This window comes from Podarcis liolepis, assembly GCF_965112155.1.
Source record: "Podarcis liolepis genome assembly, chromosome: 4".
Lineage (NCBI taxonomy): Eukaryota > Metazoa > Chordata > Lepidosauria > Squamata > Lacertidae > Podarcis > Podarcis liolepis.
The window spans coordinates 42,696,702-42,723,893 of NC_139558.1; the positions used below are offsets into that span (position 1 = coordinate 42,696,702).

Here is a 27,192-nt window from a genome sequence, read left to right on the forward strand (position 1 = left end):
TTAACCTGAAGCACCACTTTAGCTAATGGGGCCTCCTGCTGCTGCTGCACCGCCAGCACACAATTTCCATTCTCATCCTGGGGCAAAGTTCTCCACTCAAGGTAACTCTTCCAGGTTAGCAGAGTTTGCAACCTGAAGCATTTGTAACCTGAGGTGTTTGTCGCTCGAGGTACTACTGTAAAACTTGTTTAAACAAAGCAAGGTTTAAAATTTCAAGTGATGGAAGGGAGGAGGTGTAAGTATGCATATGTAAGTAGTTAAATTTTATTGTATGTATTTATTATATTATTATTTTCTAACATTATCAGCTGCTTTGGGCATGCATTGCCATGGATGAATTTCAATGCTATTTTACATGGTGTTAATTTATTGTATGCGCTGTACAGTGGTACCTCAGGATGCGAATGAGATCCGTTCCGGAACCCCGTTCGCATCCTGAAGTGAATGCAACCTGCAACTGCGTGTGCGTGAGTCGTGATTTGCCGCTTTCGTGCATGCCACCATTTTGACCATCTGTGCATGCGCAAGCGGCGAAACCCGGAAGTAACGCGTTCCGTTACTTCTGGGTTGCTGCGGAGTGCAACCTGAAAGCGCTCAACCTGAAGCAACCTGAGGTATGACTGTACTTTAATTGCACATTTCTTCTGTAAAAATATGTATTAATGTTGGGATAAAAAGCAGATTAATAAATGATACCATGGAAAATGAAGATAACACATGTCACCTCACCAAGAATGTGTGTTCATTTGTTGTATTTTCAGATAAGAGAAACTAGATAATCCGTTCTTATCCATGGATCTTTCTACGTCCAGAATCACAAGCTATGTAAACAACTGAATATTTTAATACTAAGGAGCAATGGGAATGAGAGAGACATGATCTACCAACATTAACATGCATGTCTTCTGCCAAGAGCACCAACAGAATGTTTTCAAGCCTATGCTACTTCAGGAAAAATTGTGATGTCACGTGCAAGCTACCAGTTCAAACAGCAATTAAATTATCAAGTATTAAGTTTCAGCCAGTCCCAAATGGCAAACATTGAGAGTGGCTTTAGAAACAGGAGCTAACAAAACGTTAATAAAAAGCTGAAACAGAGACACAGACTTAAAACTCTAATAACCTTACCAATAACTTATACACGGACTATGAACCATATGGTGCAGATATTACTGCAAATTTATTATGCTATTTTTGTGACATACAAATGAGATAAGAAGACTTGGTCTATTTATTTGTATTATGTATGAGTCCTATGATCCTTGTTTATAAAACCCCATTAGAAAAACCTCTTATAACCTAGATAATCTAGGTTGCATACATCGTCCATAGATCCTTATGCTTCTACAGTGGTACTTCTGGTTGCAAACGGGATCCGTTCCGGAGTCCCGTTCGCAACATGAGCAGAATGCAACCTGCACCTGCACGCGCCGCATCTGCGCATTACGTCATTTTGCGCATCTGCGCATGCGGAGAAATCCAGAAGTAATGCTTTCCGGTACTTCCGGGTTGCCGTGGGACGCAACCTGAAAAAACGCATCATGAAGCAAACGCAACACGAGGTATGACTGTACACAGAACTGTAGATTCTACCTTCTTCAGAATATTTATATGATCATCATCAATTTGAGTTATTAACTGCCATTCATCATAAGGTCCCAGAGTTGTTGGCATCTGTTTGTCTTGAGAGACAATGGAGTGTGCCTATGGGCTGAAGTGGCTGTGTTAGCAGCACCAAAGTGATTTCCTTTGGGCACAAGCCTGGGTAGCGAGTACGGAAATCCTGGTCTTCCTAGACGACAAGACTTCCCTCCTGGCCTCGCCGGTCTGGTCCAAAGGAAAACAGAGCAATACGTTTGGCAACAACTTGGCAGCAGGAGTTGCCGGAAGGAGGCGTATAAGGCGCCATCCAACTGTCTTAGGGGCTCCACTCTGGATTTGTGTAAGGTGTTTAACAGAACTTAACTGCTCACTAGGCAAAAGAAAAGAAGCCAAAGGTATTGGTGGCCAGACAGTGTAAAGATCCTGATGTTCCCTTTGTAGCTATTCAGCTCAAGCAAGGTCAACTTCAAACAAAATACTGTAATGTGACCGAGTTGCCCATAGGAACAGTTTTTATCAGTGCAACATAGTAGACGGTGCAGGCCAGCTTTTAACCCGTATCTTCTTGCCTTAAAATGCTGCAAGTGCATTTTCCTTAGAACTAATCATGCATGGGCACAGCTGTCAAATAAATTCACTGGAGCATGTGGGAGTTTGCCTGGAATTCTAATGTGCAATCTTTTTTCCTTTTTTTAATTTAAAAACATTCAGGGCTTTTAAAATTTTCTCCTGGAAAAAAGCGTTCACAACATATCTATCTATCTATCTATCTATCTATCTATCTATCTATCCATCCATATTAGTGCTACGTGCTCCTGTTAATGTCCAGCACTATTGTGAAAAAGCTCTTTATGATGCAGGAGCAGGTCTCCTTGATAAACCCAACTGCATTCTTACTTGGAGAGATGTTTTTTAATAAGGAAGGTGGAAAACCTTTACAGGAAACAGTTAAGGTTACTGACAAATTTTCAAGGTCTAAAGGGTAAAACCAAACCTGCTACACAGTCTATGGGAAGGTAATCCCAATGGGCATTCCTTGAATTTTCTGTGTTTCACCAGCAAACACCCTTCTTTTTAAAGGAGGAAGATGCTGCTCCACGTTACAAACTGCAGCCATGATCAAATGGATTGTTTCAGCTCCAAACCAAATTGATTTTGTTATGATGAATAGAAGAAGGCAGTTGCCGAGCCGGAATTGATTACCACTCATCAGGAACAGTTGGGCTCCTCAGAAGAACTGTATACGTTTGAAATCAATATAATACATACAAAGGGAAGCAAGAGTCAGTTAGTTCTGGCAGGTTGAAACTATATCCTTGGTGGCTTTCCAGCTCTGATATGGCACAGACAATATTTCTGTATTATAATCTTGACTCATACCAATATTAGCATTTAGAGTTAATTAGTATTAAGGATTGCATGTCCTCTCTCTTTCAAAGACAGTATATATTCTAACATTTCAGAAGCAATGCATAGAATACGTCCTAAACACAATTGTAGTTGTTTTTCAAAAAAGACTCAAGTTTTCTGCATTTGAGAGCAATCCTTTCACAGTACGGTGAAACATAATGATCAGCTAGTTTTGAAAATGAGATGTAAATATTATTACACATGGGCATCTAAAACCATGCATGTTAGTGACAGCTGCCCTGCATAATGAAAAGCTTCAATTACCATCTCAAACTAACAAAATTGCATACTCCTGGCAAAATACAAGGGGCAGAAAAAGGTGGGGAGAAGCCTAGCAACCACTTATAGCTATAGCAAGGCTCTAAAGTTTGCAAATGTCATTACATTAATTGAAAATATGGCAAAGCCTGAGATGAAATACAACACCCCATCAAAGTTAGAAAAAGATTTTCTCATTAATGAGAGCAATATGGAATGAATGTCTACTGTTCAAAGAGAAAAAGCCACAATTCCACTGGCCATGCTCAAGTCCTTGAGCTGCACCAAAAGTAGTATTCTGAATCCCAGCCAAGTTATTTATTTTTTTAAGTGTGCGTGCGCACACACATATATCAATGATACCTGAATTCATACCTGACTGAATGAGGCTTGCCTGCTTTTTCAGCAAAGCTTTTGCTAACCATCCTAACATCAGAGAACCTGGCTGCCACCTCTTGCAATTTGACTCTAGCCCCATCCCTATTTGTCCATTCTCTACATTTGCCCCATCCTGTATCACTGTTATTTATTCCATTTATATACCATCCTTCATCCATCTTACAATAGACCAAAAACCTAACTATACACACAAACCAATTGAACAATAGTATAACATACTAAAACTGGAACAATTACCAAATCACGGCAGCCAATACAGCCGTGATAAAAACATAGTCTTAATGGACTGCAATTCCTCTAAGAGTCATATCACAATGTTCTATACAGCTCCTGACCTACTTTATAATTTTAATAATTTTTAAAATTGTAGGAGTGAAGCATACCCTAAAGTGCCATTTACAAGTAATTCTCACATAGTAAAAGGACTGTACTATTTCATTAACATTCCCAAATATTTCTGTAACGTAAATATTCCAGTGAAGACAAAGGTTTTGCTTTTTCAATTTGTTCCACACTAAATATTAAAGAAATGGTTTTTTTACAGCGCAACCCTTTAATACACACTGAATGGATGAAAAAAATGTGTGATGTGTATTCCCTACATAAACAGGCTTACATTATATAAAAATGTTAAGTTTGGTAAACTGCTCAGTAACCTATAAAACCACCTTCAAGGGAAGCTCTAACTCCTTAAACCTGTATGGTGTTAGTGAATTCAGCTGAGCTACCCAGTGAAGAAGTCAGTGAGTAGCTGAGGAAGGTGCACACACATTTTCAGCTAAAACAAAGAAATCTGGTCATTCTTCCTAATATATTACAGGGGCTTGGGGTCTCTCGCAATGATATAAAAATGGAAGCACGCTTTCTTTCAGGCAACACATTAGTGCTGATCAACTACACAGGTTAGCATTTTAATAATGTACTGTAATTCTTTATTTCAAATACAGATGAGCTGAGCAACTTCCTGAACATCTTTCATACTGATGATCCTGCATTACCAGCTGAATGTTGTATTCAGTAGGGAATTCCCACAAGCTGATCCGCAAATCACACTGAACTAAATGAAATCGAGAAAACTAAGGCTGAAATCCTATGCACAAAGACCCTGCTGAACACCGTGAAACTTTCATCTGAGTAATCATGCATAAGATTGCACTCTTAATTTTCAGTAAGATTTCTGACTTTACATTTGCTTCTGACAAAGCCAGAATTCATAGTAAAGCAAATAATGCAACCAAGAAGGCATGGTTTTGTATACAACTACTGCTTGTACTTTCCATAGAACATGTGAAATAGGAATCCCAGAGTAACAGTTTAAATAAAAAATTGTGGTTTGTGTTCCTAAAATAGCTCATACAACACAAATGTACCTGTCTAAAAGTTCATCGTAAGCCTGGATTTACAGGGTGGACCAGGAGAGACGCACACCATTCGCTTCAGGCTGTTGTATTTAATGGCTACTTGTGAAAATAATAGTTTACAGTGAAATGGTGTGCCTAACTAACTCAACTAAGGCTGGATTCAAAGGTCAGCTTTTAAACCCAAACGTCTCACATACTTTTTCAATTTATCCAATGCTACAGGCATATATACATATTTTGGTTTTTCCTCAGCTCATAGGCTAATCAGTGCTCAGAGGATGAAGGAACATAGGAACCAATAGATTTGTTGGAATCTGTTTATAGAAAATAAAATATGTATGACACAAAATATCTCTGTGACTTCCTCTTCAGAGAGATGCTGAACTACTTTTCTTTAAACAATATTTTGGTCAATTGATAGTACAGTAGTTAGTTATTGCTTATTGTAGTTTTTTAGTCATTTAGTCGTGTCCGACTCTTCATGACCCCATGGACCAGAGCACGCCAGGCACTCCTGTCTTCCACTGCCTCCTGCAGTTTGGTCAAACTCATGCTGGTAGCTTCGAGAATACTGTCCAACCATCTCGTCCTCTGTCGTCCCCTTTTCCTTGTGCCCTCCATCTTTCCCAACATCAGGGTCTTTTCCAGAGAGTCTTCTCTTCTCATGAGGTGGCCAAAGTATTGGAGTCTCAGCTTCAGGATCTGTCCTTCCAGTGAGCACTCAGGGCTGATTTCATTAAGAATGGATAGATCTGATCTTCTTGCAGCCCACTGGACTCTCAAGAGTCTCCTCCAGCCCCATAATTCAAAAGCATCTATTCTTCTGCAATCAGCCTTCTTTATGGTCCAGCTCTCACTTCCATACATCACCACTGGGAAAACCATAGCTTTTACTATACGGACCTTTGTTGGCAAGGTGATGTCTCTACTTTTTAAGATGCTGTCTAGGTTTGTCATTGCTTTTCTCCCAAGAAGCAGGCGTCTTTTAATTTCGTGACTGCTGTCACCATCTGCGGTGATCATGGAGCCCAAGAAAGTAAAATCTCTCACTGCCTCCATTTCTTCCCCTTCTATTTGCCAGGAGGTGATGGGCCCAGTGGCCATGATCTTAGTTTTTTTGATGTTGAGCTTCAGACCATATTTTGTGCTCTCCTCTTTCACCCTCATTAAAAGGTTCTTTAATTCCTCCTCACTTTCTGCCATCAAGATTGGCTTATTGTATAGGGTAGGGTTTTTAAAGTCAAGAACTTGAACACACATATACATTTGAAAGTGATAGGGCTTTTGCTGCCATCTTTAACTAACTGGTTTACTGTGCAATGGGCTTGAAGTGAAGAAAATGAATTTAAAGTAAAACAATTAATGTAGTGACTATTCTGGAATTTGTATTCGATACCCATAATGAATCAATGTAGGTCACTACCTACGAAAGCTTGTGTCACAAGAAGTCACGAAAATGCTATCACACTACTGTAGCACTGAAACTTTCCTAAAATTTGCATGAAGCTAGTCATCCTTTAGGGCAGTGTTTCCCAACCTGTGGGTCATGACCCACAAATGGGTCACAAAGCCGGTGCAAGTGGGTCACGGACACAGGTAAACCCAAAATAATTGCTTTTAATCCTTAACAAGCATGATGAATACTACTTACAACTGTGTCTCTGACAACTTGCACCCAAATACTGCAAGTGTGCGAGTCTTACATTCTAACATTTGGGAACTGCTGGCTGGGGGCAGATGCTGTGATAGTTCACGAGAAGGTACTCAATAAAGGGAGTTTGTTTGAGTGGCTATTACAGCTCTCCTTTGATGCACAGGAATATCTTCAAAGCAGATGGTTAGTGTTCTTAAAAAGTTATTCGGTTTTGTTGTGGGAATTTAGGTTCTCTAAACATTTCAACAAATTTCAATTAATAGGGGTGCGTTGTGTAAATTTTGCCTCAAGCAATGGTGATAAAATAGGTAATCTTATAATTAAAATGCCCCAAAGTAACTGTCACCAAAGACACAAAGTCCAAAATTATTGTGATAATAAATTGACGGATTGCCATACTAAGGAAATTTGGACTTGTGGGTCTCCCATAGAGTCACGTTCAAAACCTAGGTAAGCAGTTAAGTCTGGTCAGTGCCTGGATGGGTTCCTGCATAGAAGCCACATGGACACCAGGCCACCTTGAATTCCACAATAGAAGAAATGTGAGATATAAATGTAATAATACAAGATCCATGTCAGAATTTAAGAAACCAAAGTGGAGCACCATTTTGCTGGGCAGCCTTCTGAGCTGCAGCGACTGACTGATGAAAACTTAACTGATTGAAAAGATTAGACTTCTTATCACCAGCTTTTACAGGACTATCTGCTAAATTCAAAGCATGCTAGATCTTTGAAGAGGTAGCCAAGTTTTAGAAAGGAGCCTGTTATTTGTTTGTTTGTTTGTTTGTTTTGTTTCTCTGCCCACACAGGACAGTCCAAAGCATTGGTGGAACTGGCCTGAGTCCCAAGTCCCCTGGTTAAAAGCAGAACCTCAAGTATCCGGCAACACGCTCCATGATTGTGTAATTTGTCTCTTGTGCTTGGATCCGCCTCGCAGCACCAATCCAACAGGTTTAAACGACATAAAGAGACATGTAAAGACGCCACACACAAAAAAAGCATTATTTTGGAATCAAAATATGCACTTCTGCATATTTAACCAAGTAACATTAGCCTCGCAGGAGACATTACCATTTTACACTCCCCTTTCCAGTGAACACCAAAGACAGCCTCGTTTTACAACCAAGGAGACCATACACCATTAAAGCACTAAAAGGTTTCGTCTGCTGGTAAAAGAGAATACAAAAGCCCTAACAGCACAGCGATCCTTTCCTGTCGTTTTACTGCCCGCCTCGTGTTTCCTATGACAGCGAGTCAGCAAAGGAGCGTTATTGATGCCTGGGTAAAGAAGACCCACCGCCCAAACGATGATTTTCGTCTAGTTTCTCCCTCCGATTTGATGTGCTATCCTTCACCTTCCCCAATTCCCAGCAACAAAGCTCTCCTGCAAAAAAACCAACACCCTACATCTTCCAGGCCATCCTCTTCCTCGCCTGGGGTGAGGCCTCCCATCATCATTACAATAGCCTCTCCAGTACAACGACCCCCCCCAAAAAAAGGCTTGGTTGTGGCGCCTTCCCGGCTCCGGCTATGCTACGATTCCCAGCGCGCCCGCTTGCCAAATGTCACCGCACACACCCACCCCTTGCAAATAAATCACGCTGCCACACGGAGACTGGCGGCGGCCGCGGCAACACCACGTTGCAGCATGGAGGGCAAGGAGCACGGAAGGGCACCTGCCCGGCCCCCTCGCAGCTTTCACCCGCCCTCCACTGAGGTGGGTGGCTGGGGGGGGGGACGCAGCAAAGTGTCTTCCCTGCAAAGTAAAAAATACAAAAATAAAAAAGCAAGCACAGCACCTTCCCACAAACCACACCTCCCGGGTCACACACACACACACACACACACACACACACTTATGCCCTACCTGACGCCCGTGTGTACGAGGGAGACGTCCGCGTTGGCCCCGGCTCCGCCATCTTCCTCCTCCTCCTCCTCCTCCTCCTCCTCCGGCGCGCTAGCTGCGGTTTACTTTCCTCCGCGGCTGGGCACGGGAGCTGGAGAGAATAATGCTTTGCCGCACAGGCGCACTGCCCGCTTCGGCACGACACCTGACGCTGCCTTGTGGCGCTGGGGAGGCGGGAAAAGGCGAAGGAGTGCCGGGGCTGAGGAGAGAGGCGGGAAGGGCCGTTTGCCGCTTGCTACGACGGCTTGTGTGGAAAAAAATAAAGCGGGGCGACCACGCCGCTCCCGGCGCCTCCCAGGTGCTCGTTGCCTCTTTCTCGCTCGCGCTCTGGCGAACGTGTGGCAACCTGCTCTCGTGCTCCTATCCCTCCTTTCCCTGCCCGAGGCGAGCAGGCAGCCGCGCCTGTTCCACGGGCTCGTCGAGGTCGCGCCCAAGGAAAGCCGCGCGCGCGCGCCCCTCTCCAACCCTGGGAGATGGAGCTGCTCCTCCTGGGACAAGGCGAGTGCGTTTAACGCCCAGGGTGGCCGCGGAGGGAGGGAGGGAGGCGCAGCTTCTTCCCTGCGGGCTAGTGGGCTGTTTCCTTGAAGGGCCGCCGCGCAACCTGGTCTGGAAGAAGCACGTGCCTTCTTTCCGCTCAATGGGAAGTTTAAAACAAAACAGGCAGGCGAGGAGAGATGGGAAGCGGCGCGTCCTAAGCCAGGAGACGTGTTGGGGCAGGAGCGCTTCCCTCTCGGGTTTGGAGTCTTCCAAAAAAACAAGGTTTATTGTGCTTCGCACACGGTTATGGTTAGTTATTATGGCACTGCCCACAAGATTTACTTCTGAATAACTGAGTTTTGGTAGGATTTCCCTCAAGCCACGAACTGTACAATGTATGGTGAATCCCAGGTGTACACAATGGGAACATTTCCTGAGGATAGTCTTACATGTCTGACCTCGGAGAAGCATCCCATTGCCTGCTGCCTTTTCCTGTTGACTCAGAACTGAGGCTGCAAATTTTAACCATGTCTACTCAGAAGTCCCATCTGATTCAATAGGCCTTACTCCCTAGTAAGTGGGTGAGGACTGAGTCTCTGCGAACAAGGAGGAGAGGATCTCATCCACTTTGGTTATTTAAAGTGCCAACACCAGGGGAAACATAGCTATGAACTATCTCCATGCAGGAGCCAAACAAAGTGAAGGAATCGGAGCCCAGAAAGCACAAGTAGCTCCTTCCCGCAATGCCTCTTGCCAAAAAACGCTCCCCACCCCACAAAAGGCAGTCACCTCGTGCCAGAAAAACTAATTGCTGGATTTACTTGAAAGGCAGCACAAGAAATTACCTCACTGCATTTTAAGCCAGTAATGTGTACATACCGTAAGATTTTGGAGCAAAAGCCCATTCCTTAATGTTAACTAACCCTATGTATAACTGGAATGATGACAATCCTACCTTACCTTTCTGCCTCATTTTCCTCTTCTGGTTTCACTTGTGTTTTAAATTGTAACCCTCTTGTACTAGGGAGTGACCTCTCATTCTTTATTAAATGCCATCTACTGTACATGGATGGCACTTGACTTAATACTAAAACACATTGCACAGCTTTGGGGCATTAACAATTCTGAAGCATTTTATAAGGGACAGCCTCTCCTGGGCAGGGATTTACAAACGTTCAAAGCTTATTTCAAGTGTGATGTGAAAACTTCAATTCCTAATTCAGGTTGCTTATGCACCTACTTTGAAGAAGGAATGGGGAGCCACTTTCAACTTCATAAGGGATCCCCTCAACTGAGTTGGATTGGATACAGAGCTGAAATTGGAAAGGAAGACAAGTAACCCTTTTCCTTGTGAGCAGAACTGGCTTCTATTTGTAGATGGAGCAATTTGAATCCTAGCCAAAATATAATGAATTATTGAAGATTCTTTGTGCAGATATTGGGAACTCGCTATACATTAATCTTCTAATGTGGCTCAAGGTCTCCTAAATGAGCCCCATGGGATGAGCGTTACCATATTTTTTCCTATTAATTTTTCAGCCTTAGGCCATTCTACTACATGTAACAATCCATTTGTTAATTGATTTACATGATCAAGCTTTTCCATAGATTTTTGTGCGTAGCTGAGAGAAAACTATTGCTTTCCACCAAGTAGTTAGGATTAATTGAAACATTCCTTGCTAGAATTAAGTACTGTAAGTACTGTAAACCTTTTGCTTGTCAACAAAACGATGCAAAAGTGTGGCAAAAACGGTAGATTTATCTTGCACTCATGCTGATCTTAAAATGGGAGTGTTTATTGGGAAATGACGGGAAGTTCACACAGGAAAATATCACCTTCTCCCCATCATTGCAAAAGTATGTTCCTAATTTATAGCGGACCTTTGCAAGCTCAGAAGTATAGACATAATTTTAATTTTTTTATAATAAAAACCCTAAGCCTGAAAAAATCTAAGTAACACAGGTCTGTACAAATGCCTAGGCTTAAAAGGTCAGTAACCTAAATTATTACCAAGATAGATTCACTTCCTACAAAAGAAATTAGACCACTGTGTGTCTTTGCTGGATTAGTTTCATAGTTGTGTTTTCTTATGAGAGTTTACCAATTTTAACCAAGGAACGTAATCCAGTGTTGTACAAGTTTAAGTTTGCTGGCACAATGGAACTTTACAATCCTCTTCTCTATCCTGCAGACTCCTTAGAGCCCCCAAAAATTGTTCTAGAGAGTCCCACAACCTTTTGGAACAGATTTTGAGAGCGCTGAAGTGGGAAAATATGAAGTTCTGTGTGAACAGATGTGTTCTGCTCATGTACAGATCATGCTGGATACAACCCAAAATGTTTTCACAGTATAGTCCTGCGCTTATTGGCAGTAGTTCTACAATCTTGAACAAGTTCCATGCAGCTTCTCCATGCAGTGGTTATAACGTGTATAGCTGTTCAGCATATGGATTACCAGCATTGCATAGCAACTCTCTACAGTATGTCAAGGAGTAAAATTGCTTACCCCAAACAAGATTAAGGGCTGTAGTAAAGTCACCACATTAGCACAAAGATTTCTGCCTGTACAAAAAGACTTCCTTCTCCCTCCATGCCCATCCCCAAATCTGTTCTGAGAGCTCCTCCAAACCTCTGGAGCAGATTAGGGGTCGAAGATGGGAAGAAAGTTCTGTTGCACAGGTGGAAGACCTTGAACCAATGAGACAACTGTTGGATACACCCTAAGTGTTTGTTCTTTGATAAATGAGCCTACTGCAGAGGAAGGAAGATCAAATTACCTGGACCGTCCCTTTCTAGTTTTATACTACAAATTCATAAACTCTCCACAACCACTCCCACCTACAGTTGTAGTCATTCTATAAATTCATCTACCATTTCCTAATATTTTCAATTAATAAATACTGGAGTTCATTAATTCAGCCTCCCAATAGAATATATTTATTTGTATCACAATGGACAGAAAGAACCAATTAGAGTAGGTATTATGTAATGGCTACAAGTGACAGCTGGGAGGTTTCGGTTCAAGTCAGCACCATTCCACATAATTGCCAATAAAAAATAAAAAAATCATCCTTAATCCACTCTCACTGTGAATGCAGTATGTTTGAAGGGGAAGGGGATCTGAGAGCAGATAAGCAACTGGAAAAGAGAGTAATTGTGATTATTGAGTAGGGGAAGCCACCAAAAGGGACAGCTAAACTTCTGCTATACCCAAAAGTTAATAATTCATACTAATACAGTTCTAGGTCTGTTTGGTTTTTTTAGAACTATAGACTGACTAGTGTTAGACCTGTTAGCAATTGAAATTAGGTCTGTTTTTTCATTCATAGAAATCATTTTGTGTTCCAGTAATCCTCAAACCTAAGCCGCAGTAACAACTTATATGATCCATATATATTTCACAACACTGGAGATTGTAGGAACTATATGTATGAGCTAATATTATACACTTTAGATTGTTCATGAGAAGACACAACTCACATCTGAAAACCCGTTATAAGAGCTACATGTTGAGAAATAGCATTGCTGTAAGAACTACTCCTGGGTTAGACAATTTGGATGCACTACTAAGTGGTTACGTCATTTCAGACAACACTGCTATTTAACAGGGTTTCATGTCTTTTTAATTAAACCACCATAATGAACTTAGGTACATAGTCTCAACTATACATTACCAGCATACTGCATTATTCCTTGGCATTAAGCTTTTTCCTTCTCAACAAGGAAACAGGTTATATTCATGCCCTTAAAAATCAAACTACTGTTAGAACTGAATACATGCACAAACTTGTAAAGAGGAGGAAAAGTCAATTTACATCAAACCAACCAATCTTATGTTGCTGTGATGATCAAATGGGTTAATTCACATACTGCCCTGAATTAAGTTCCTTGAAGGAAAAGTGGGATAAATGAGTCATCAACATCACACAGCTGCCCTGATGCTAGAAATTACTTGCTGGATCATAGCTAGTGATTGGATCATAACCAGAAGTGGGAGCTTAAGTTAGAAGATGTGGTAGAACTCAGTGGCAAATATGTAAAGCAGGAGTGGGAAGCCTGTGGTCTTCCAGTTGTAGTCCAACAACATGTTGAGGACCACTGGTTCCCTAATTTTAACATATAAAACCCAAGGTCCAACCCCTGATATCTCCAGTTTTAAAAAAAGAATTTGAGTCAGAATTAGGACAGAGAAATACCCGTTATCTAACATATTATTTTTTTAGGATTTAAATTTTTATTGTTAAGAAAATATTTATTTGTTAAAAACCCTTATATCTTTCCCTGGGAGAAATCTGACAGGAACTGGAGAGCATCTGGTTTATGATGAAATGAGGATAAGAATGTGTAAATGTCCAAATTGGAACAGGGTAGAAATCGTCAATGGCAGTGCAGTGGGATGATAGCCAGCCAGAAGTCCATAGCCATAAAGGAAAAATCCACATGACAGACATTTGGAGAGGGACCCTACGTATTGAAAGAATGAGTGGAATAGAGTTCCATCTTTATTTAAATCCAATAGGAAGGGAAAGGTGTTGCTATGGAATATGGTCAGAAAATTAAAAAGGGGATACAACTTCCCAGAACCATTGTGTGTGAGTGATAATAGCAAGCCTCCAAAGTTATTTAGTACTGAAAATGCACTAACATTCCCCTGAGCAAAAGGCCCAGGGTGATCTGGGCCCTAGCTACTTGGTCCTAAAACTGACCACATGGGAAGTGACACAGAACTTAATCTTAAGTGGCACCCAGAACCTGTTGTGAGATGCAAGTGTTAAACCATTTGGAAACTACAGTACTACAGCTCTATCAAATTCATTACATATTGAAGCAGACAATTGCCAAGAAAGTCCAACAAAAGCATTATTTGACTTCTAAAAGGAACACTGTAGAATTTTGTTGAGGGATTGGTGAAAAAAAAAGTTTGAAAAGGATAGTTAAGAGCGGGCTTCCTCAAACTTGGCCCTCCAGGTGTTTTTAGCCTACAACTCCCATGATCCCTAGGAAGCAGGACCAGTGGTCAGGGATGATGGGAATTGTAGTCTCAAAACATCTGGAGGGCTGAGTTTGAGGAAGCCTGGCCAAGAGGGTCAAATCTCTATAAGTGGCTTGGGAGCTATTAAAACACAATACACAGAAGCTCAGCTAAAATACATAACACAGATCTGCAAAATTATGACCAAAGCTATGAGGATGCCAAAGGGTTAACAAGCAGAGACAAGAGGCAAAAAGACACTCGTCAGAAAACAGAAGTTGCCTAAATGAGGATAACAAAAAGGAACACAAACTTTGGCAAAAAAAATACAAGCTGACAAAAAGGAATTAAAAGGATTATGAGGACTGTATTGCTAGAAACTTTAAGACCAACAATAAAACATTTTATAAATACATTAAGAGACATTCTAGGGAGACAGTTGGACCTTCGCACAACAAACGAGTCCAAGGTGTGCTAAAAGAGGAGAGGGAGATTGCAGGGAACCTAAACCAATCCTTTGCATCTGTTTTCACTGCCAAGTTGTAGATCCCTGTGTCTCATAATGGAGAAACATAAGTAGTGGGGATTTCCTGAAGAAATTTGTATTGGGACCTGTGCTTTTTAGCTTGTGCATTACTGATCTAGAGTTAGGGGTGAGCAGCAAGGTAGCCAAATTTACCGAGACACCAAAATATTTAGCGCTGCAAACCAAGTCAGATATTGAGACTCCAAAAGAAACTCTTCAGACTGGGGAAATAGGCACTAAAATGGCAAATGTAGTTCAATGAAAAGAACTGTAAGATTATGCATACTATGGCAAATATATGTAAATATATCTCCTCACTTCACATACATGAATGGCGTCTGAACTGGCATAGCCTGACCAGGAAAGAAATCTTGCGACATAGTGGATAGTTCAATGAAAATGTCAACCCAATGTGAAATAGCTGTGAAAATGGTGAATTCTGTGTTAAGGATCATTAGGAAAGGGATAAAAAATAATGTATTTATACAAATCTATGGTGCAACCACATTTGGAATACCTTGCACAGTTCTGGTCAGTGCATCTCAATAATATTTTACAACTTGATATGGTACAAAAAAGGGGAGGGCAGCCAAAATCATCCATGGGGATGGATCAACTGCACTATGAAGAAAGATTACATATGGGGTTTTTTAGTTTGGAAAATGGGCAAGCAGGCAACAAACACACAACAGAGGTGTATATTATGCATTGTGTGAAGAAAGTAGATGTAGAGAAGCAACAGCAGGGAGAGGGTTTCTTTTCTTACATCCTGCTTGTAGGCTTCCCATAGGCACCTGATTGGTTGCTGTGGGAAGCAGGATGCTGCACGAGACAAGTCCTGATCTAGCATATATTCTTATTCTAGCATTATCAGAAACATTGTCAGTGGCAAGACTTCCACGATCTCATGTCCATTAAATGCTTCTTCTAACCAAGCATGTACATTGTAATGCTATTAAAAAGCATGCTTAAACTGTTGTCTTAAATCAGTCTAAGACCAAGTAGCCAATCTATCCCACACATAAAATATACAATGTGTGCAACACATTGTACACACAGGTATATAGGTTTTGTGAATTTTAACCCCCACACCTCTTTCATCCCTCGTTTACAAAGAATAAAATACACACTAACACCAAAACATTTACTTCATCTGATATCAAATACTCACAAGGCAAGCAATATATGAACTTCAGTAACTTTGAGCAGAACCTCCACCCCACCAACTTCAAAACTCAGTGAGCAGAGGCCAATTCAACAGTACTGTATATGTGTGGTTAGACACAAGTGTGGTTGAATGCAGTTCCACTTCTGAAATTCTTGTTTTCTCAGTTAAGAAACTTTAGCTGCATAACAAAATTTAAGAACTTGAGTGTTCTATGAAAACTGTTGTAGACAAATCAGTTAGTTAACAGGAATTAATTATCCTTGATTAAAATCGAGATACAGCACTAAGGAAACACAAACCAATCTAGCACTTTTAAATATTATTAGGACTATGTTAGTCTTTATTGAACTTTTTAGGTGTGCTACTCCCACTCAAACTGAAAATGATCATTCAATTTGTTTCTCAACTGGTTAATTTCAGATAGAAATTTTCAGAACTTAACATTCATCTCATTTATAATCTCAAATTCAAAAACCTTTATTCAGTTGTACCTCATAATTGATGGAATTGAAAGTGAAAACCTTCTTTAAACATAATGGGTTTGATCAAACACTGCAGTTCCATTCACACAACAGACTTCAGCATGCACAATGGAACTTTCTCCCCAGTTGCCTACCCCCCCCCAGTGCACTATCAAAATCTGCTCCAGAGATAGGCAGACTCTCCAGAGCAGTTGCGAGCGGGGGTGCAAAGGGGGGGGGAGAGAAAGTTCTGCTTTACACACAGAAATCCGCTTGTGCAGTGTTGGATACAACTGAGCATTTTTCCTCTTTATTACTGTAGTGTAAGAATGTTCTAAATCAGTAGTTCCCAATTAGCTAAGTACCGCAGACCCCATTTTTCAAAAGCCAAACCATGGACCCCGTACTTTTGAAAATACTGATATCTCTATAGTAGTTTTTGTTATGTGAATGGTGCCAGAGATCTCCTGGGTGGATTACACAGACCCCCTGGGGTCCATGGACCATTCTTGGGAACAAATGTTCTAAATGAATTGAAATCCATTTTCCGAAGGGACTGGACTTCAGAGGGAATCCCTCCCCAATAGACCTCAGCACCACCTCATATGCTGTTTCAAAAGTTTCTCCAACTGTCCAGAACACCTTTTCAGGAGGCAGCAGGAGTCAAAGATGGAGGAATCAGCATAAGCCATACTGTGACTAGAGTTCTGCTCTTGGGAACTCAGGATCTAACCTAAATATGTATAATATAATAAATGTTGAACTTTTAAGGTAAGGGCAAAAGCACCTGTTAAAATGTTAAGTTACAATATAACATTGCAAGCCATTCAGTTTAATTAACAACTTAAATTTGGTGTGGCTACTATTTTAACTTCTGCATTACCACTTCCACATAGGGAACAGCTATTCAAACATACTTAATTTTTCAAAATAAAAAATTCTCTCCCCTCACTATGGCAAATTTATCTGTGAAAGAGGAAATTCAATATCAAAACCAGTATAAAAATAACATGCAGCTAAAACTTAAAAAGCAGATTTAGGCATTATGAATTTTATAGACAATCTCTGCCTTTTCTATTTTCAAAATGTTACAATTTGACTTCAAGGGGTATTAGGAAAAAAACACTGCACTGGCAGACTGGGCACTAGCCTGCACATTCAATCAAAATTCCATGATAATTATAGGGCAATATTTTTTATTATTATTTCAAAACAGATTGAGTGAAGTTTAGTGGTGAAAAAAGATGAAGCAAATGAGGGAGTTTAAGGAAGTGTATTTACACACAGATGTAAAGGTCTAATTGGTAAAGAGGCAAAAATAGTTGTAATATTTCATTTAACTTTTCAGAGTCCAACATCATCTGTTTTTAAAAGAAATATAAATACTTCAACATTGAGCAACATATTGGTTTGGTGTAACTACAAATGTTATGCAGTTTCTGTCTTCTTTAAGGTATGGACTTGAAAACAAAATAATTATTGAGGTGGAGTTGGAATGTATTCCTCAGTTCCATTTAGATCTGCAAGTGAAAGAAAAGTATGAAAAGTCACAAATTACAATTTCACTATAGCATGTAAAATATAATCTATGATAAGCTTAGTATCTTGTGTCGCTTGAGTTGCTGTTCTTGGTTGCCCTTTTATCATGACTAGGCATGACAGGCATAATTTTATTCCACTGACATCATGGATCAAAAAGCTTTTGGCTTCAAATTGACTATAGCCAAAGACCTTTGGATAACTTTCCATCTCTGTATGGCTAGCTAATGTAACAATGTTAATTTCCAGTTATTCATATCCAAAACGCTTAGATCTGAAGTATAAAGGCGCATATGTTCATGAACAGAAATGGATCACTGATCAATTGGTTGAGTACTAAAACACCACTAGATAAGCTTTGAAACACATAGTTAAGCTTCGTCTTTCATGAAACCACTTACTGACATGCTTGAGGAAAGGGTGTTTATTCTGGCAGGTAATAATGCCCAGAGGCTTGATGACCAGCACTCTACAATCTTGCTTGTCCCTTTTGCTACATTAAGAGGTTAACCAAGTTCTGGGAAGTGAGTTCTCTGGAATTCTCTTCCTTTAGAAGTGAAGCAGGCCCCAGCATTGTTGTGAAAACTTCTATCCAAACCCGTGCCAAATTGTTTTGTTTTTGCAGTTTATAATAAAGGCCGGCAGAAAAACTTGGGAGTGGATATGCTCAAAACGTATTTTGACTAAACTGCCCTGACACAAAAGAAATCAGTGGGCTTGGGCGCCCCTAATTATTCTCATGATTACCTCTTAGCATAGTGGGGATTAGTGGGGACCATCATGGCTGTGAATTCTGGAAGACCTGCTCCTTGCGGTCCTTTTCTCCCCTGGCCTGGGAGGGTGCAGACCAAACTGACCCGAGTTACAAAAGCTGAGGCTGCTGAACAGACTTTCAGGTTGGGACACTGGTTTTTTTGAGGGGGAAGGGAGGGTTGAGGCTATTATTGATATTAATCTTTTATATCTTATTATGATTAATGTGGAAATTGATTAATTTGATTGTGTATTTTTGGATGTGTTTTATGTATTGCTTATGACAACTTTTGTTATATTTGTGATTATAGGTGGTAACCATTTCACGCGGAGGTTCGGATCCCGGATCCCACGTGTTGCTGGAGCGCATGAAAGCACTTCCTGCCCTGTTTGCACCCATTCTGCCTTGGTGATTGCATGTCAATTCAATGCACCTAAAATGGTTGCCACTTGTATGTTAAATTTCAGCCTTGAGCATGGTTTTAACTATGGAAAGGCAGCATGCAAATAAAATGGTTTATGTATATGCTGCTGAATGGAAGCTGGAAAACAACAAACCAGGACTATTTTTGAGAATCTACATCGTCTACTTATGTACAATTTACCTGTTAGAGAAGTGAAGGTAGTGTTTTAACTTAAAAAGAGACACGAAGGGAACTCAAATTTGTGGGGGAGCAATGCCATCTGCACTATAAGTCATTCTTTCTCCTTAATTCTGTGGAGGGCAAGGCATTCTTGCTCAGTGGAAAAGGAAAGGCTCTCTACATTTACGCCAAACCATTATTCTACATTTCTGCTTACCAGGCTCAGTTACAATTTGCAGACCCCTGGCCAAGCAATATAACTTGAGTTGAACAATACAAAGTGTTCGCATACTCTACCCTTGAACAACCATCTTAATACTTTCCATGTACTTACATCATCAATATCTTCATCATCATCTCCAATATCATCAAATTGGATTTCATCATCATCACCAGGCCCAAAGGTATCAGTTTCATTAATTTTGGCTAGTAGAAATTAAAACAAAATAGAAACACATTTTAGCAGCTGTTTTACTGTGAGTCCCCCCACCCCCATTATTGGTAACAGCTTCTGAAATGACCAAGGAAATTCTTACCATGCTCTGGAAGTTCTCCATATGCCTTCAGACTTCTGGCTTCATCTGCATTGTACTTTAGAATGACGTCAGCCTTGTTATCCTAAATAATATAAAGTTACTAGTAAGTAGTATTTCAGGGGGGGGGGGTAATTTAGCTCAAAACTTACTTTAACTGGACATTTAAATTGTTATTTCTTAGCAAGCCCTATATATTGAAGAAGACAACTTCCTAGCCCCGTTATAGACCAATTTTTGCTGGCAGAGCTTATTTCAGCAGAGGCATGTACTTTTCAAGTTTATATACTAAAAAAAGTTTCAGTACTAAAAATTATTATTAGAAGACCTGGAAGTGAGAGGAGAAGAAAATGAGCTATGTACTATAAAGCTCAACTCACTTTTAGGTGCTACAAGTCAAGCTACACTTTTTCAGCCACATCATCTCTGCTACTTTTGACTCTTAAGAAGCTCAAAATTAATTGTATTTATGATCTAAAGTGTGTCTGAAATTGGTAATTTACTAACTTTGTTATTGCTTTATTCTACCCCACTGCCTTTCTCATTTATATTGAGCCTACTATAGGAACTGGATACCGTATATACTCGAGTATAAGGTGACCCGAATATAAGCCGAGGCACCTTATTTTAGGGGGGAAAACTGGGAAAACCTATTGATTTGAGTATAAGCCGGTTCACCACACCACAAACCTGGTGGTGGCGGCAGCGGAGGAGGAAGAGTAAGCAGCCCAAAAGGGCTGCTTTTGGGTTGCTCATTCCTCCTCTGCCGCTGCCGACAGGGACAAAGGCAGAGGAGGAGGAAGGAGCAGCCTGAAAGGGCTCCTTTTGGGCTGCTCGTTCCTCCACCGCCACCTCTGCCGCTCGCAAGAGCAGGCATAGGAGCCCGGTTGGGAGAGGCACAGCGCAGCGCCTCTCCCAGCCGCGGCTCCTGTGCCTGCCCTTGCGAGAGGCGGGCGGCGGGACGAGCAGTGAGAAAGGGCTCATCCCTTCGCCACTGCCAGCCTCACTCGAGTATAAGCTGAGGGAGGCCTTTTCAGCATAAAAAATATGCTGAAAAAGTCAGCTTATATCCAAGTATATACAGTAGATTGATGGTCTGTGGTAGCGCTCCTGCCTTTCTAGTTGTGCTAGAAATCTCTCCTTCTCACCTCACCTCTGCAGAGACAGGTAGGTATATGACACAGCTAGGCCATACTACACTACACATTAGTCTTACTGGAACTACAGGCGCAGCTCAAAAACACACACACAGACCAGTGCATGACTTGAAGCTTTACCAAATGAACAAAGGACAGGAATGATGAATGAAGGGGCAATGGTTCACTACTGCATAAGCAGTGCTACAATGTGGGGTTCTCCCCACACCTTTACTGTAGTCACATTTTCCAATATGTGGGCAGTGGGGCTATAACCTATTGAGACGATCCTTGCCCAAAACACTTAGCCTAGACAGAAGCTGAATGGATTAATTCCACAGAAATGAGAGAAGAGATGTCTTCTCTTACCAGCTATGTCCGAGATTCAGCATTTATTAGTTTTTTTGAAATACAAAGTTATCAAAGCTGGGGAACTTGGGCTTTGTACAAAGCATGCTTTAGCACATATTCCATACATTTTAGTTATCCCTTTCCCTTCTTGCTAAGGGGAAGTTATTGGTTTGTTTTTGTTTTCATCATGTATTTTGTGTTTTTACCTTGTGAACCGCCCTGAGATCTATAGATGAAGGGCTGTATACAAATTTAATAAATAATAAGAATAAAATGCCAGCGGGTGTGAGTAGGTTTATAAAATATGGCCCATACAGGGGATCAAGGTGTTTGGGCTTTTAATGTTTACATCAGCAACTCAGGTTTTTGGGACTCCTCATTTACAGTTACAAAAAACAAGAAAAGAAAGAAAAACAAAAATATTTACCTGGTAATCTCTTAAACCCACCAGTATGATATCTGATGTATTTATCCAAACCTAAAATTCAAACAAATAATTAAGGAAAACCTACAAGAGTCTTCCTCATTAACAATCTAACAACAGTATCATTGGATTTTTTCAACTTCAAAATAATTTTTTAAAAAAGTTGCCCACTGCTCCCAAGCCTCCACCAGCTGCCAGAAAGAAGGGGGAAGGCCGCTAGCAAAGTGACACGGCTCCCCCCCCCGAAGAGCAGCCCAGGATGCACAGCCCACCCACTGCTCCCAAGCCTCTTCTGGAGCCAGCTTGGGGAGGGAGTGCCGGGAGAATTTAAGGCCCACCTAGTTCAGGGCGGTAGTGCCAGGAGGCGGGCAGCACCCATAAATAAGTCTTGAATTTTAAACGTGCGGCTTATTTGCAGGTGCGACTTATATTTGGGCCAGTACGGTAAATAGGAGAATCAAAAACGGAAATTATTTAGGAAGGCAAGGAATGAGAAGAATCCAACAAATATGCTAATAGAAAAATGAACCTTTCACATCAAGAACAATGATGGATTAAGAAAGAACTTCTAGGTTTTGTCTCAAGAAAGCCAATTTAAACATTGATGAGAGCAACTGCAGTACAGGTGACTCTCAACTTACACTGAAATTATGTTCTGGGGATAGCGCGTATAGCCAAAACCACATATAGTCAAAACACATTGGGTTCAATAGCAGGTGGGATTCCCAAAGTCTTTTCCCCCAGACACCTGCCCCTTTCCATTAAAAACGATCCCCCCCCAAGCATATAAAGCCGAATCGCAGAAGTTAAATGTGCGTAAGTTGCGAGTTACCTGTACAGAAGCTGATGAATTAAGGAGTGGGTGGAAGTAAGAGTTTAGTATGCTGGAAAACAGATCCATAGGATAGCATGGCCGGGAGGTGGGGAGGGAATAATATGGAGGGAATGTAATGGTATTTAGAAACTCCATCCTGGACTTAAAGTAGGAGAACAAGTTTGGAGTCACAAACTGGGAACATTATGAGGGAAAGCAAGGGAGCAATCTGTGAAAATTCACACCAGATCTCCAAAACCTTCTTGAAGATGGCAAAAACTTTAGCTGTAAAGAGCAGGAAAGGGGGAAAAAATTGAAGAGCAACAAGACATTCTGAGTGACAGTCAAATGGAGGAAGCTGCAGTGAAATTGTTTAGTAAAGAAAAAAGTAGGGCAGATCTGTTAAAATTAAGTGCGGCTTTAATATTTTTCTGTACACACTCAACAGACCAGGATTAAGAGGACAAATAGTGGTGGTATCAATCATGTTCTGACAGACCTGACAGAAGGCAAGGAGAGTAGAGCAATAGTATCCAAACTAATGATGTCAAGACCCATATTCTGTCAGCAAACTAGTGTAACATGTTATAGAGGAATCACTACAAATATTTGTTGTTTACTCTGAAATTCATTAGTTAACTTCAATCACAGAGTCCATTCTAGCAAGTCTTTGGAAACATTGGTTGAAAATACGTACCTTTTTTCTTAACTTTCCTCTGATGTGACATAACCTCTTTACACCATCAAAACATAATGCCTCCAGTCTGCCATTTCCCAACATTTTGATAACCTGGGCATACTCTGAAAGACATGAAACGGCAGCTGAACCTTGACAGTTGTATGCATAACCAAAAGAGGGAGCAAGCTTGTTTTCTCCTGCTCTGGAGGGTAGGACTCGAACACCAGTGGCTTCAAGTTACAGTGGTACCTTGGGTTACAAACACTTCAGGTTACAGACGCTTCAGGTTACAGACTCTGCTAACCCAGAAATAGTACCTCGGGTTAAGAACTTTGCTTCAGGATGAGAACAGAAATCATGCTCTGGCAGTGCAGCAGCAGCAGGAGGCCCCATTAGCTAAAGTGGTACCTCAGGTTAAGAACAGTTTCAGGTTAAGAACAGACCTCCAGAACGAATTAAGTTCTTAACCAGAGGTACCACTGTACAGGAAAGGAGATTCTGACTGAACATTCGAAAAAACTTTCTAACAGCTGTTCAGCAGTGGAACAGACTCCCATGAGAGGTCATGCACCCTTGGAGGTTTTTAAGCAGAGGTCATCTGTCATGGAAGCTTTAGCTGAGATTCCTGCATTGCAGGGCATTGGACTAGATGACCCTTGGGTCCCTTCCAACTCTAAGAGTCTATGACTCTATGAAAACTTATGTGCTATTTAATAAACCAGAAGCAAAATGTCAGATTTTTCCCAGCAGCTTGAGTTTAAAATGTCTCAACAAAAAAATGAATCCAGCCTCCAAAAATATATGACTACATTCAGTACTACCAGTACCCTTGTATCATAAAACTCCTAAGTGGTCAACATAAAATAAAATATACATTAAAAATTTTGATCAATCAGTTAAAAAAATTAAGGTGTTTTTCAAAAAGTAAATATGGCTAATGGAACTAGAAATCCTTTCCACAAACTATTCCCCTAGTTCACCATGCTTGTGTGCTAATTATTTGGTTACATTTCCTGAATTCTTTCACAAAACGTTAAAAGAGAAATCTTGTTTATCAGATTTTCACTCATTTCAATCTTCTTAAATTTTCCACAAGGCTAATTTAAGCACCATCTGGCATTTAAAACTAAAGCAAATATCTCTGGAGACACCCAGATTTGTACAAAAATATTATATTTTTCTAAACCCTTCTCCACCCCCTTCCACCTCTCCTTATATCCTGTATCACACGTTTCAATCTGTTCTTTCAGCTTTGCTCATTGTTTCTTTTAATTTTGCATATAAGCTGTTTTCTTTTGGGGAGGAGAACATGCAAAGGTAAGAACATGTATCTTTGTACTTCTTGTTTGAATTAAACATGCAAGTTCTGTGTTTTCTCCCTTTCCCAATTAAAGAGAGCTACAAATATGCCTCCTCCAAAAGTTTCATGTCCAGAAAACCACGGCAATCCAATGACATTAACCATAAAATGTTACTGCATTCATAGGGGATAACAAAACTGTGTGCCTCACCTTGTCCATCTTCTTTGAACACCAGTTCTCTTTTTTCTGATTCATTCTCATTCTTACCTCGTCTTCTGTTTTTACCTCCCTTACCTAAATTGCAAGAAACAATGGAGAACCACAATTTGAAATCCTGCATGAAAAATTGTGTTGAATAAATTAGTGGCATATCAGGCCTCCCCAAAAGCTTCTTTTTTTTTTAATAAGAGAATTTGATTTTTTTCTGAAATAGCAGATTTTCATCTAACCCACTCTATGTTCCTTGCTCTAAGGCAGTTAATTTTTAAGACTTGGAAGGCGCTCTCAGTGCTACAACTAATAGTAATGGCTCCTATGAGCTAATTCAGTAAAATTCAGATACAAAGTATACAAATTCTCCAATAAAGGTACAAAATATACACAACTACTTGTGTTTTGTTTCCAGTAAACATCTACAGTTTCCCTTCCTCAAACGCATATATTGTAGTTAGCTAACAGAATTAGCTATACTAATACAATTTTCTAGTTTAGTAAGTTCTAAGAGGAAAAGTAGTACGTTAATCATCCAAATTTAGTGCATATTCAAGTATATTACACCAGAAACTTAAATAACCGTGGAAACCAAAGGCAGGTTTATACCAGGCAGAATACACATCATCTACAACACTAACACCATGTAGAAAATATGGATTAACACCTAATTATAAAGCCATTAATAATAAATCACAGAACAAACACATAATCTCCCCACATTTTCAGTGTGTGTAGTAGCTACTAATGAATATCAAATTAGTAATTTAATGGAATTTATAGTGCAAAAATAATTTGTCCTCTTCCAAAGGCAATGGATGTAACTATTTTGCACATATATCTATGTGTATGTAAGTAAACAGTGATGTAGAACAGGCATAGGCAAACTCCGGCCCTCCAGATGTTTGGGACTACAATTCCCATCATCCCTGACCACTAGTCCTGTTAGCTAGGGATGATAGGAATTGTAGTCCCAAAATCTGGAAGGCCAGAGTTTGCCTATGCCTGACGTAGAACTTCTTGCACTGAAAAGACTTGTATAACACTTTGGAAAACATTCATGCTGACAGTTTATCCTGAACTGTAGGAGAATGTATACGTTGAAGTTCAAGATCAAAACTCAAATTCATCAGCTGTTTAGACTGCAAATCTGAAGGCCGATGTTACCTTGATCTCTGTTAATGATTCTGGGAATCATATTTAGCTGGAAATTGAGGTAAAAATACTTTTAACTGGATGTGTATAGTTAGCTGTTTAACAATTTCCATCCAGAAGGCTTGACCAGGCAACAACCAAACAGGATGTGACAGCCACTAAACACTTAACCATTTCAAATAAGCAGTTGTTCAGCAAGGAAGCTGGGTCTAAGAGAAACACCAAGCACTCTTTATTTTCCATTCTGTCTTTTTGAAGAGTATATTTTTGTCCATCTGAGTACAGAAAAACAAAAAAAGGCCAACAGGACCTAAGAAGAATCAAGTGACCAATGTCTTTCAGGGGCTCTGATGCCCCAGGAAAACAAACATAAACCAAATAATCAAAACCAACCCAATAATCATAAGACACAGCAAATGAAAGGTAAGCAAAGGTGAGGAAACAGGCCTAAAGTGTGTGTGTGAGAGGTGTCACAGTCTTAAATCACCAATTCCCGCACAGGTCCCACCCACCCAGATGGCCTAAAAAGGCTGTGTGATCCTACACACACGTGTAGTATTGAATATACGCAATAAATACAGGACGGTTCTCTTCCAAGACACACACTTGGGAGTGAGCCCACTGAACTAGGCGGGCCTTAAATCCGAATATAAGTACTCTGGTGGGGGAGACTGTAAGGTTGCGAGGGGAGAAAGAAGGGAAGAGGAAAAAAGACGCGAGAAGGAAGGGTGGCCACTAGACCCTCGCCTCTCTTCCGAAAGAGGAAGGCGAGGGCCAGGCCCAGGGGCGCCGAAGGCAGCGCCTTATCCCGGGGCGGGACTGAGCCTCGAAGGGGAGAGGGGCGGCCAGAGGCGCCGCGTGGAGGCGGAGGTCTGGCCAGGCCTCACCTTTATTCTTCGGCATGGCGGCGGCGGCGGCGTCAGGTGCTGCTTAGCGGGCGCAGCGTCGGCAGAGGCGGGAAGGAAGGAAGCGCGAGCGGGGTCGCCCTCCGCCTTCTTTGAGCTCCTGGCTGAGGTAAGCAGAAGACCGTGCGAGGCGGTGACGCGCGTCTCGCGACAGCGGGAGAAGGGAGGCGAGAGTGCCGCGCGGGCTCCGCCGAATCCCTGCGAGAGAAGGAAGACGAGGGAGAAGCAAGCGTCGTCTCTTCTCCGTCGGCCCCAGAATGCACTTCGCTCGCGCAAGTTCCGCCAACCGCTCGCGGCCGTCTCTCTAGCGCTCCCTTTTGGTGGGAGGAACAAGCTGACGGACTAATGTTGTTTTGCTGCACGGCGGGGGCGGTTCATTCCCTCGCTGCGTGATTACGGACAGGGAAGTCCCGTGCGTCATTGGCGCGTGAGGAACGGTGCCTGCTCATTGGCCAAAGGCCACCCTGGCCGCCAACGCAGCCCTCTCTTTCCGCAGCAGCTGGCAAGCATTCAGAGGCAGCCTCTGCCTCCTCAGGGGAGGGCGCCCCGGCCTAGTCGCTTAAGGAACATCTTTCTCTCTTTAATTAATGGCTGTACTTCTTTTCAGTTTTTCT

The 27,192-nt window shown here is 41.2% G+C and overlaps 2 protein-coding genes and 1 long non-coding RNA gene across 12 annotated transcripts in view; 1 reads left to right on the forward strand and 2 right to left on the reverse strand.

Annotated features, from left to right (window-relative positions):
- Positions 1-9,088, reverse strand: part of MAP7D2 (MAP7 domain containing 2) — a 47,265-nt gene extending 38,177 nt beyond the window's left edge. For 9 of the 10 annotated variants that reach the window (XR_014525795.1, XM_083501884.1, XM_083501887.1 and 6 more), the window contains exon 1: positions 8,552-9,075. Coding sequence is in view for 9 of the 10 variants with exons in the window: in XM_083501884.1 (XP_083358010.1) it covers positions 8,552-8,603 (52 nt within the window). In the remaining variant the exon portion in view is untranslated. Of the gene's footprint in view, positions 1-8,551 lie in introns of all 10 variants that reach the window. The other variant, XM_083501890.1, reaches the window with a different exon arrangement.
- On the forward strand, positions 9,018-15,491 carry LOC310706423. Its single transcript, XR_014525866.1, has 2 exons — positions 9,018-9,096; positions 11,269-15,491. It is a non-coding gene; the product is annotated as an uncharacterized lncRNA (long non-coding RNA).
- Positions 12,668-26,985, reverse strand: EIF1AX (eukaryotic translation initiation factor 1A X-linked). The gene is made up of 7 exons (XM_083502146.1): positions 26,561-26,985; positions 24,519-24,602; positions 23,026-23,129; positions 21,518-21,568; positions 19,607-19,688; positions 19,405-19,496; positions 12,668-17,714 (listed from the first exon to the last, which is right to left on the reverse strand). The coding sequence occupies exons 1-7, from the start codon at positions 26,574-26,576 to the stop codon at positions 17,709-17,711; spliced, it is 435 nt and encodes a 144-aa protein (XP_083358272.1). The 5' UTR covers positions 26,577-26,985; the 3' UTR covers positions 12,668-17,708.
- Positions 26,986-27,192: the final 207 nt, after the last annotated feature.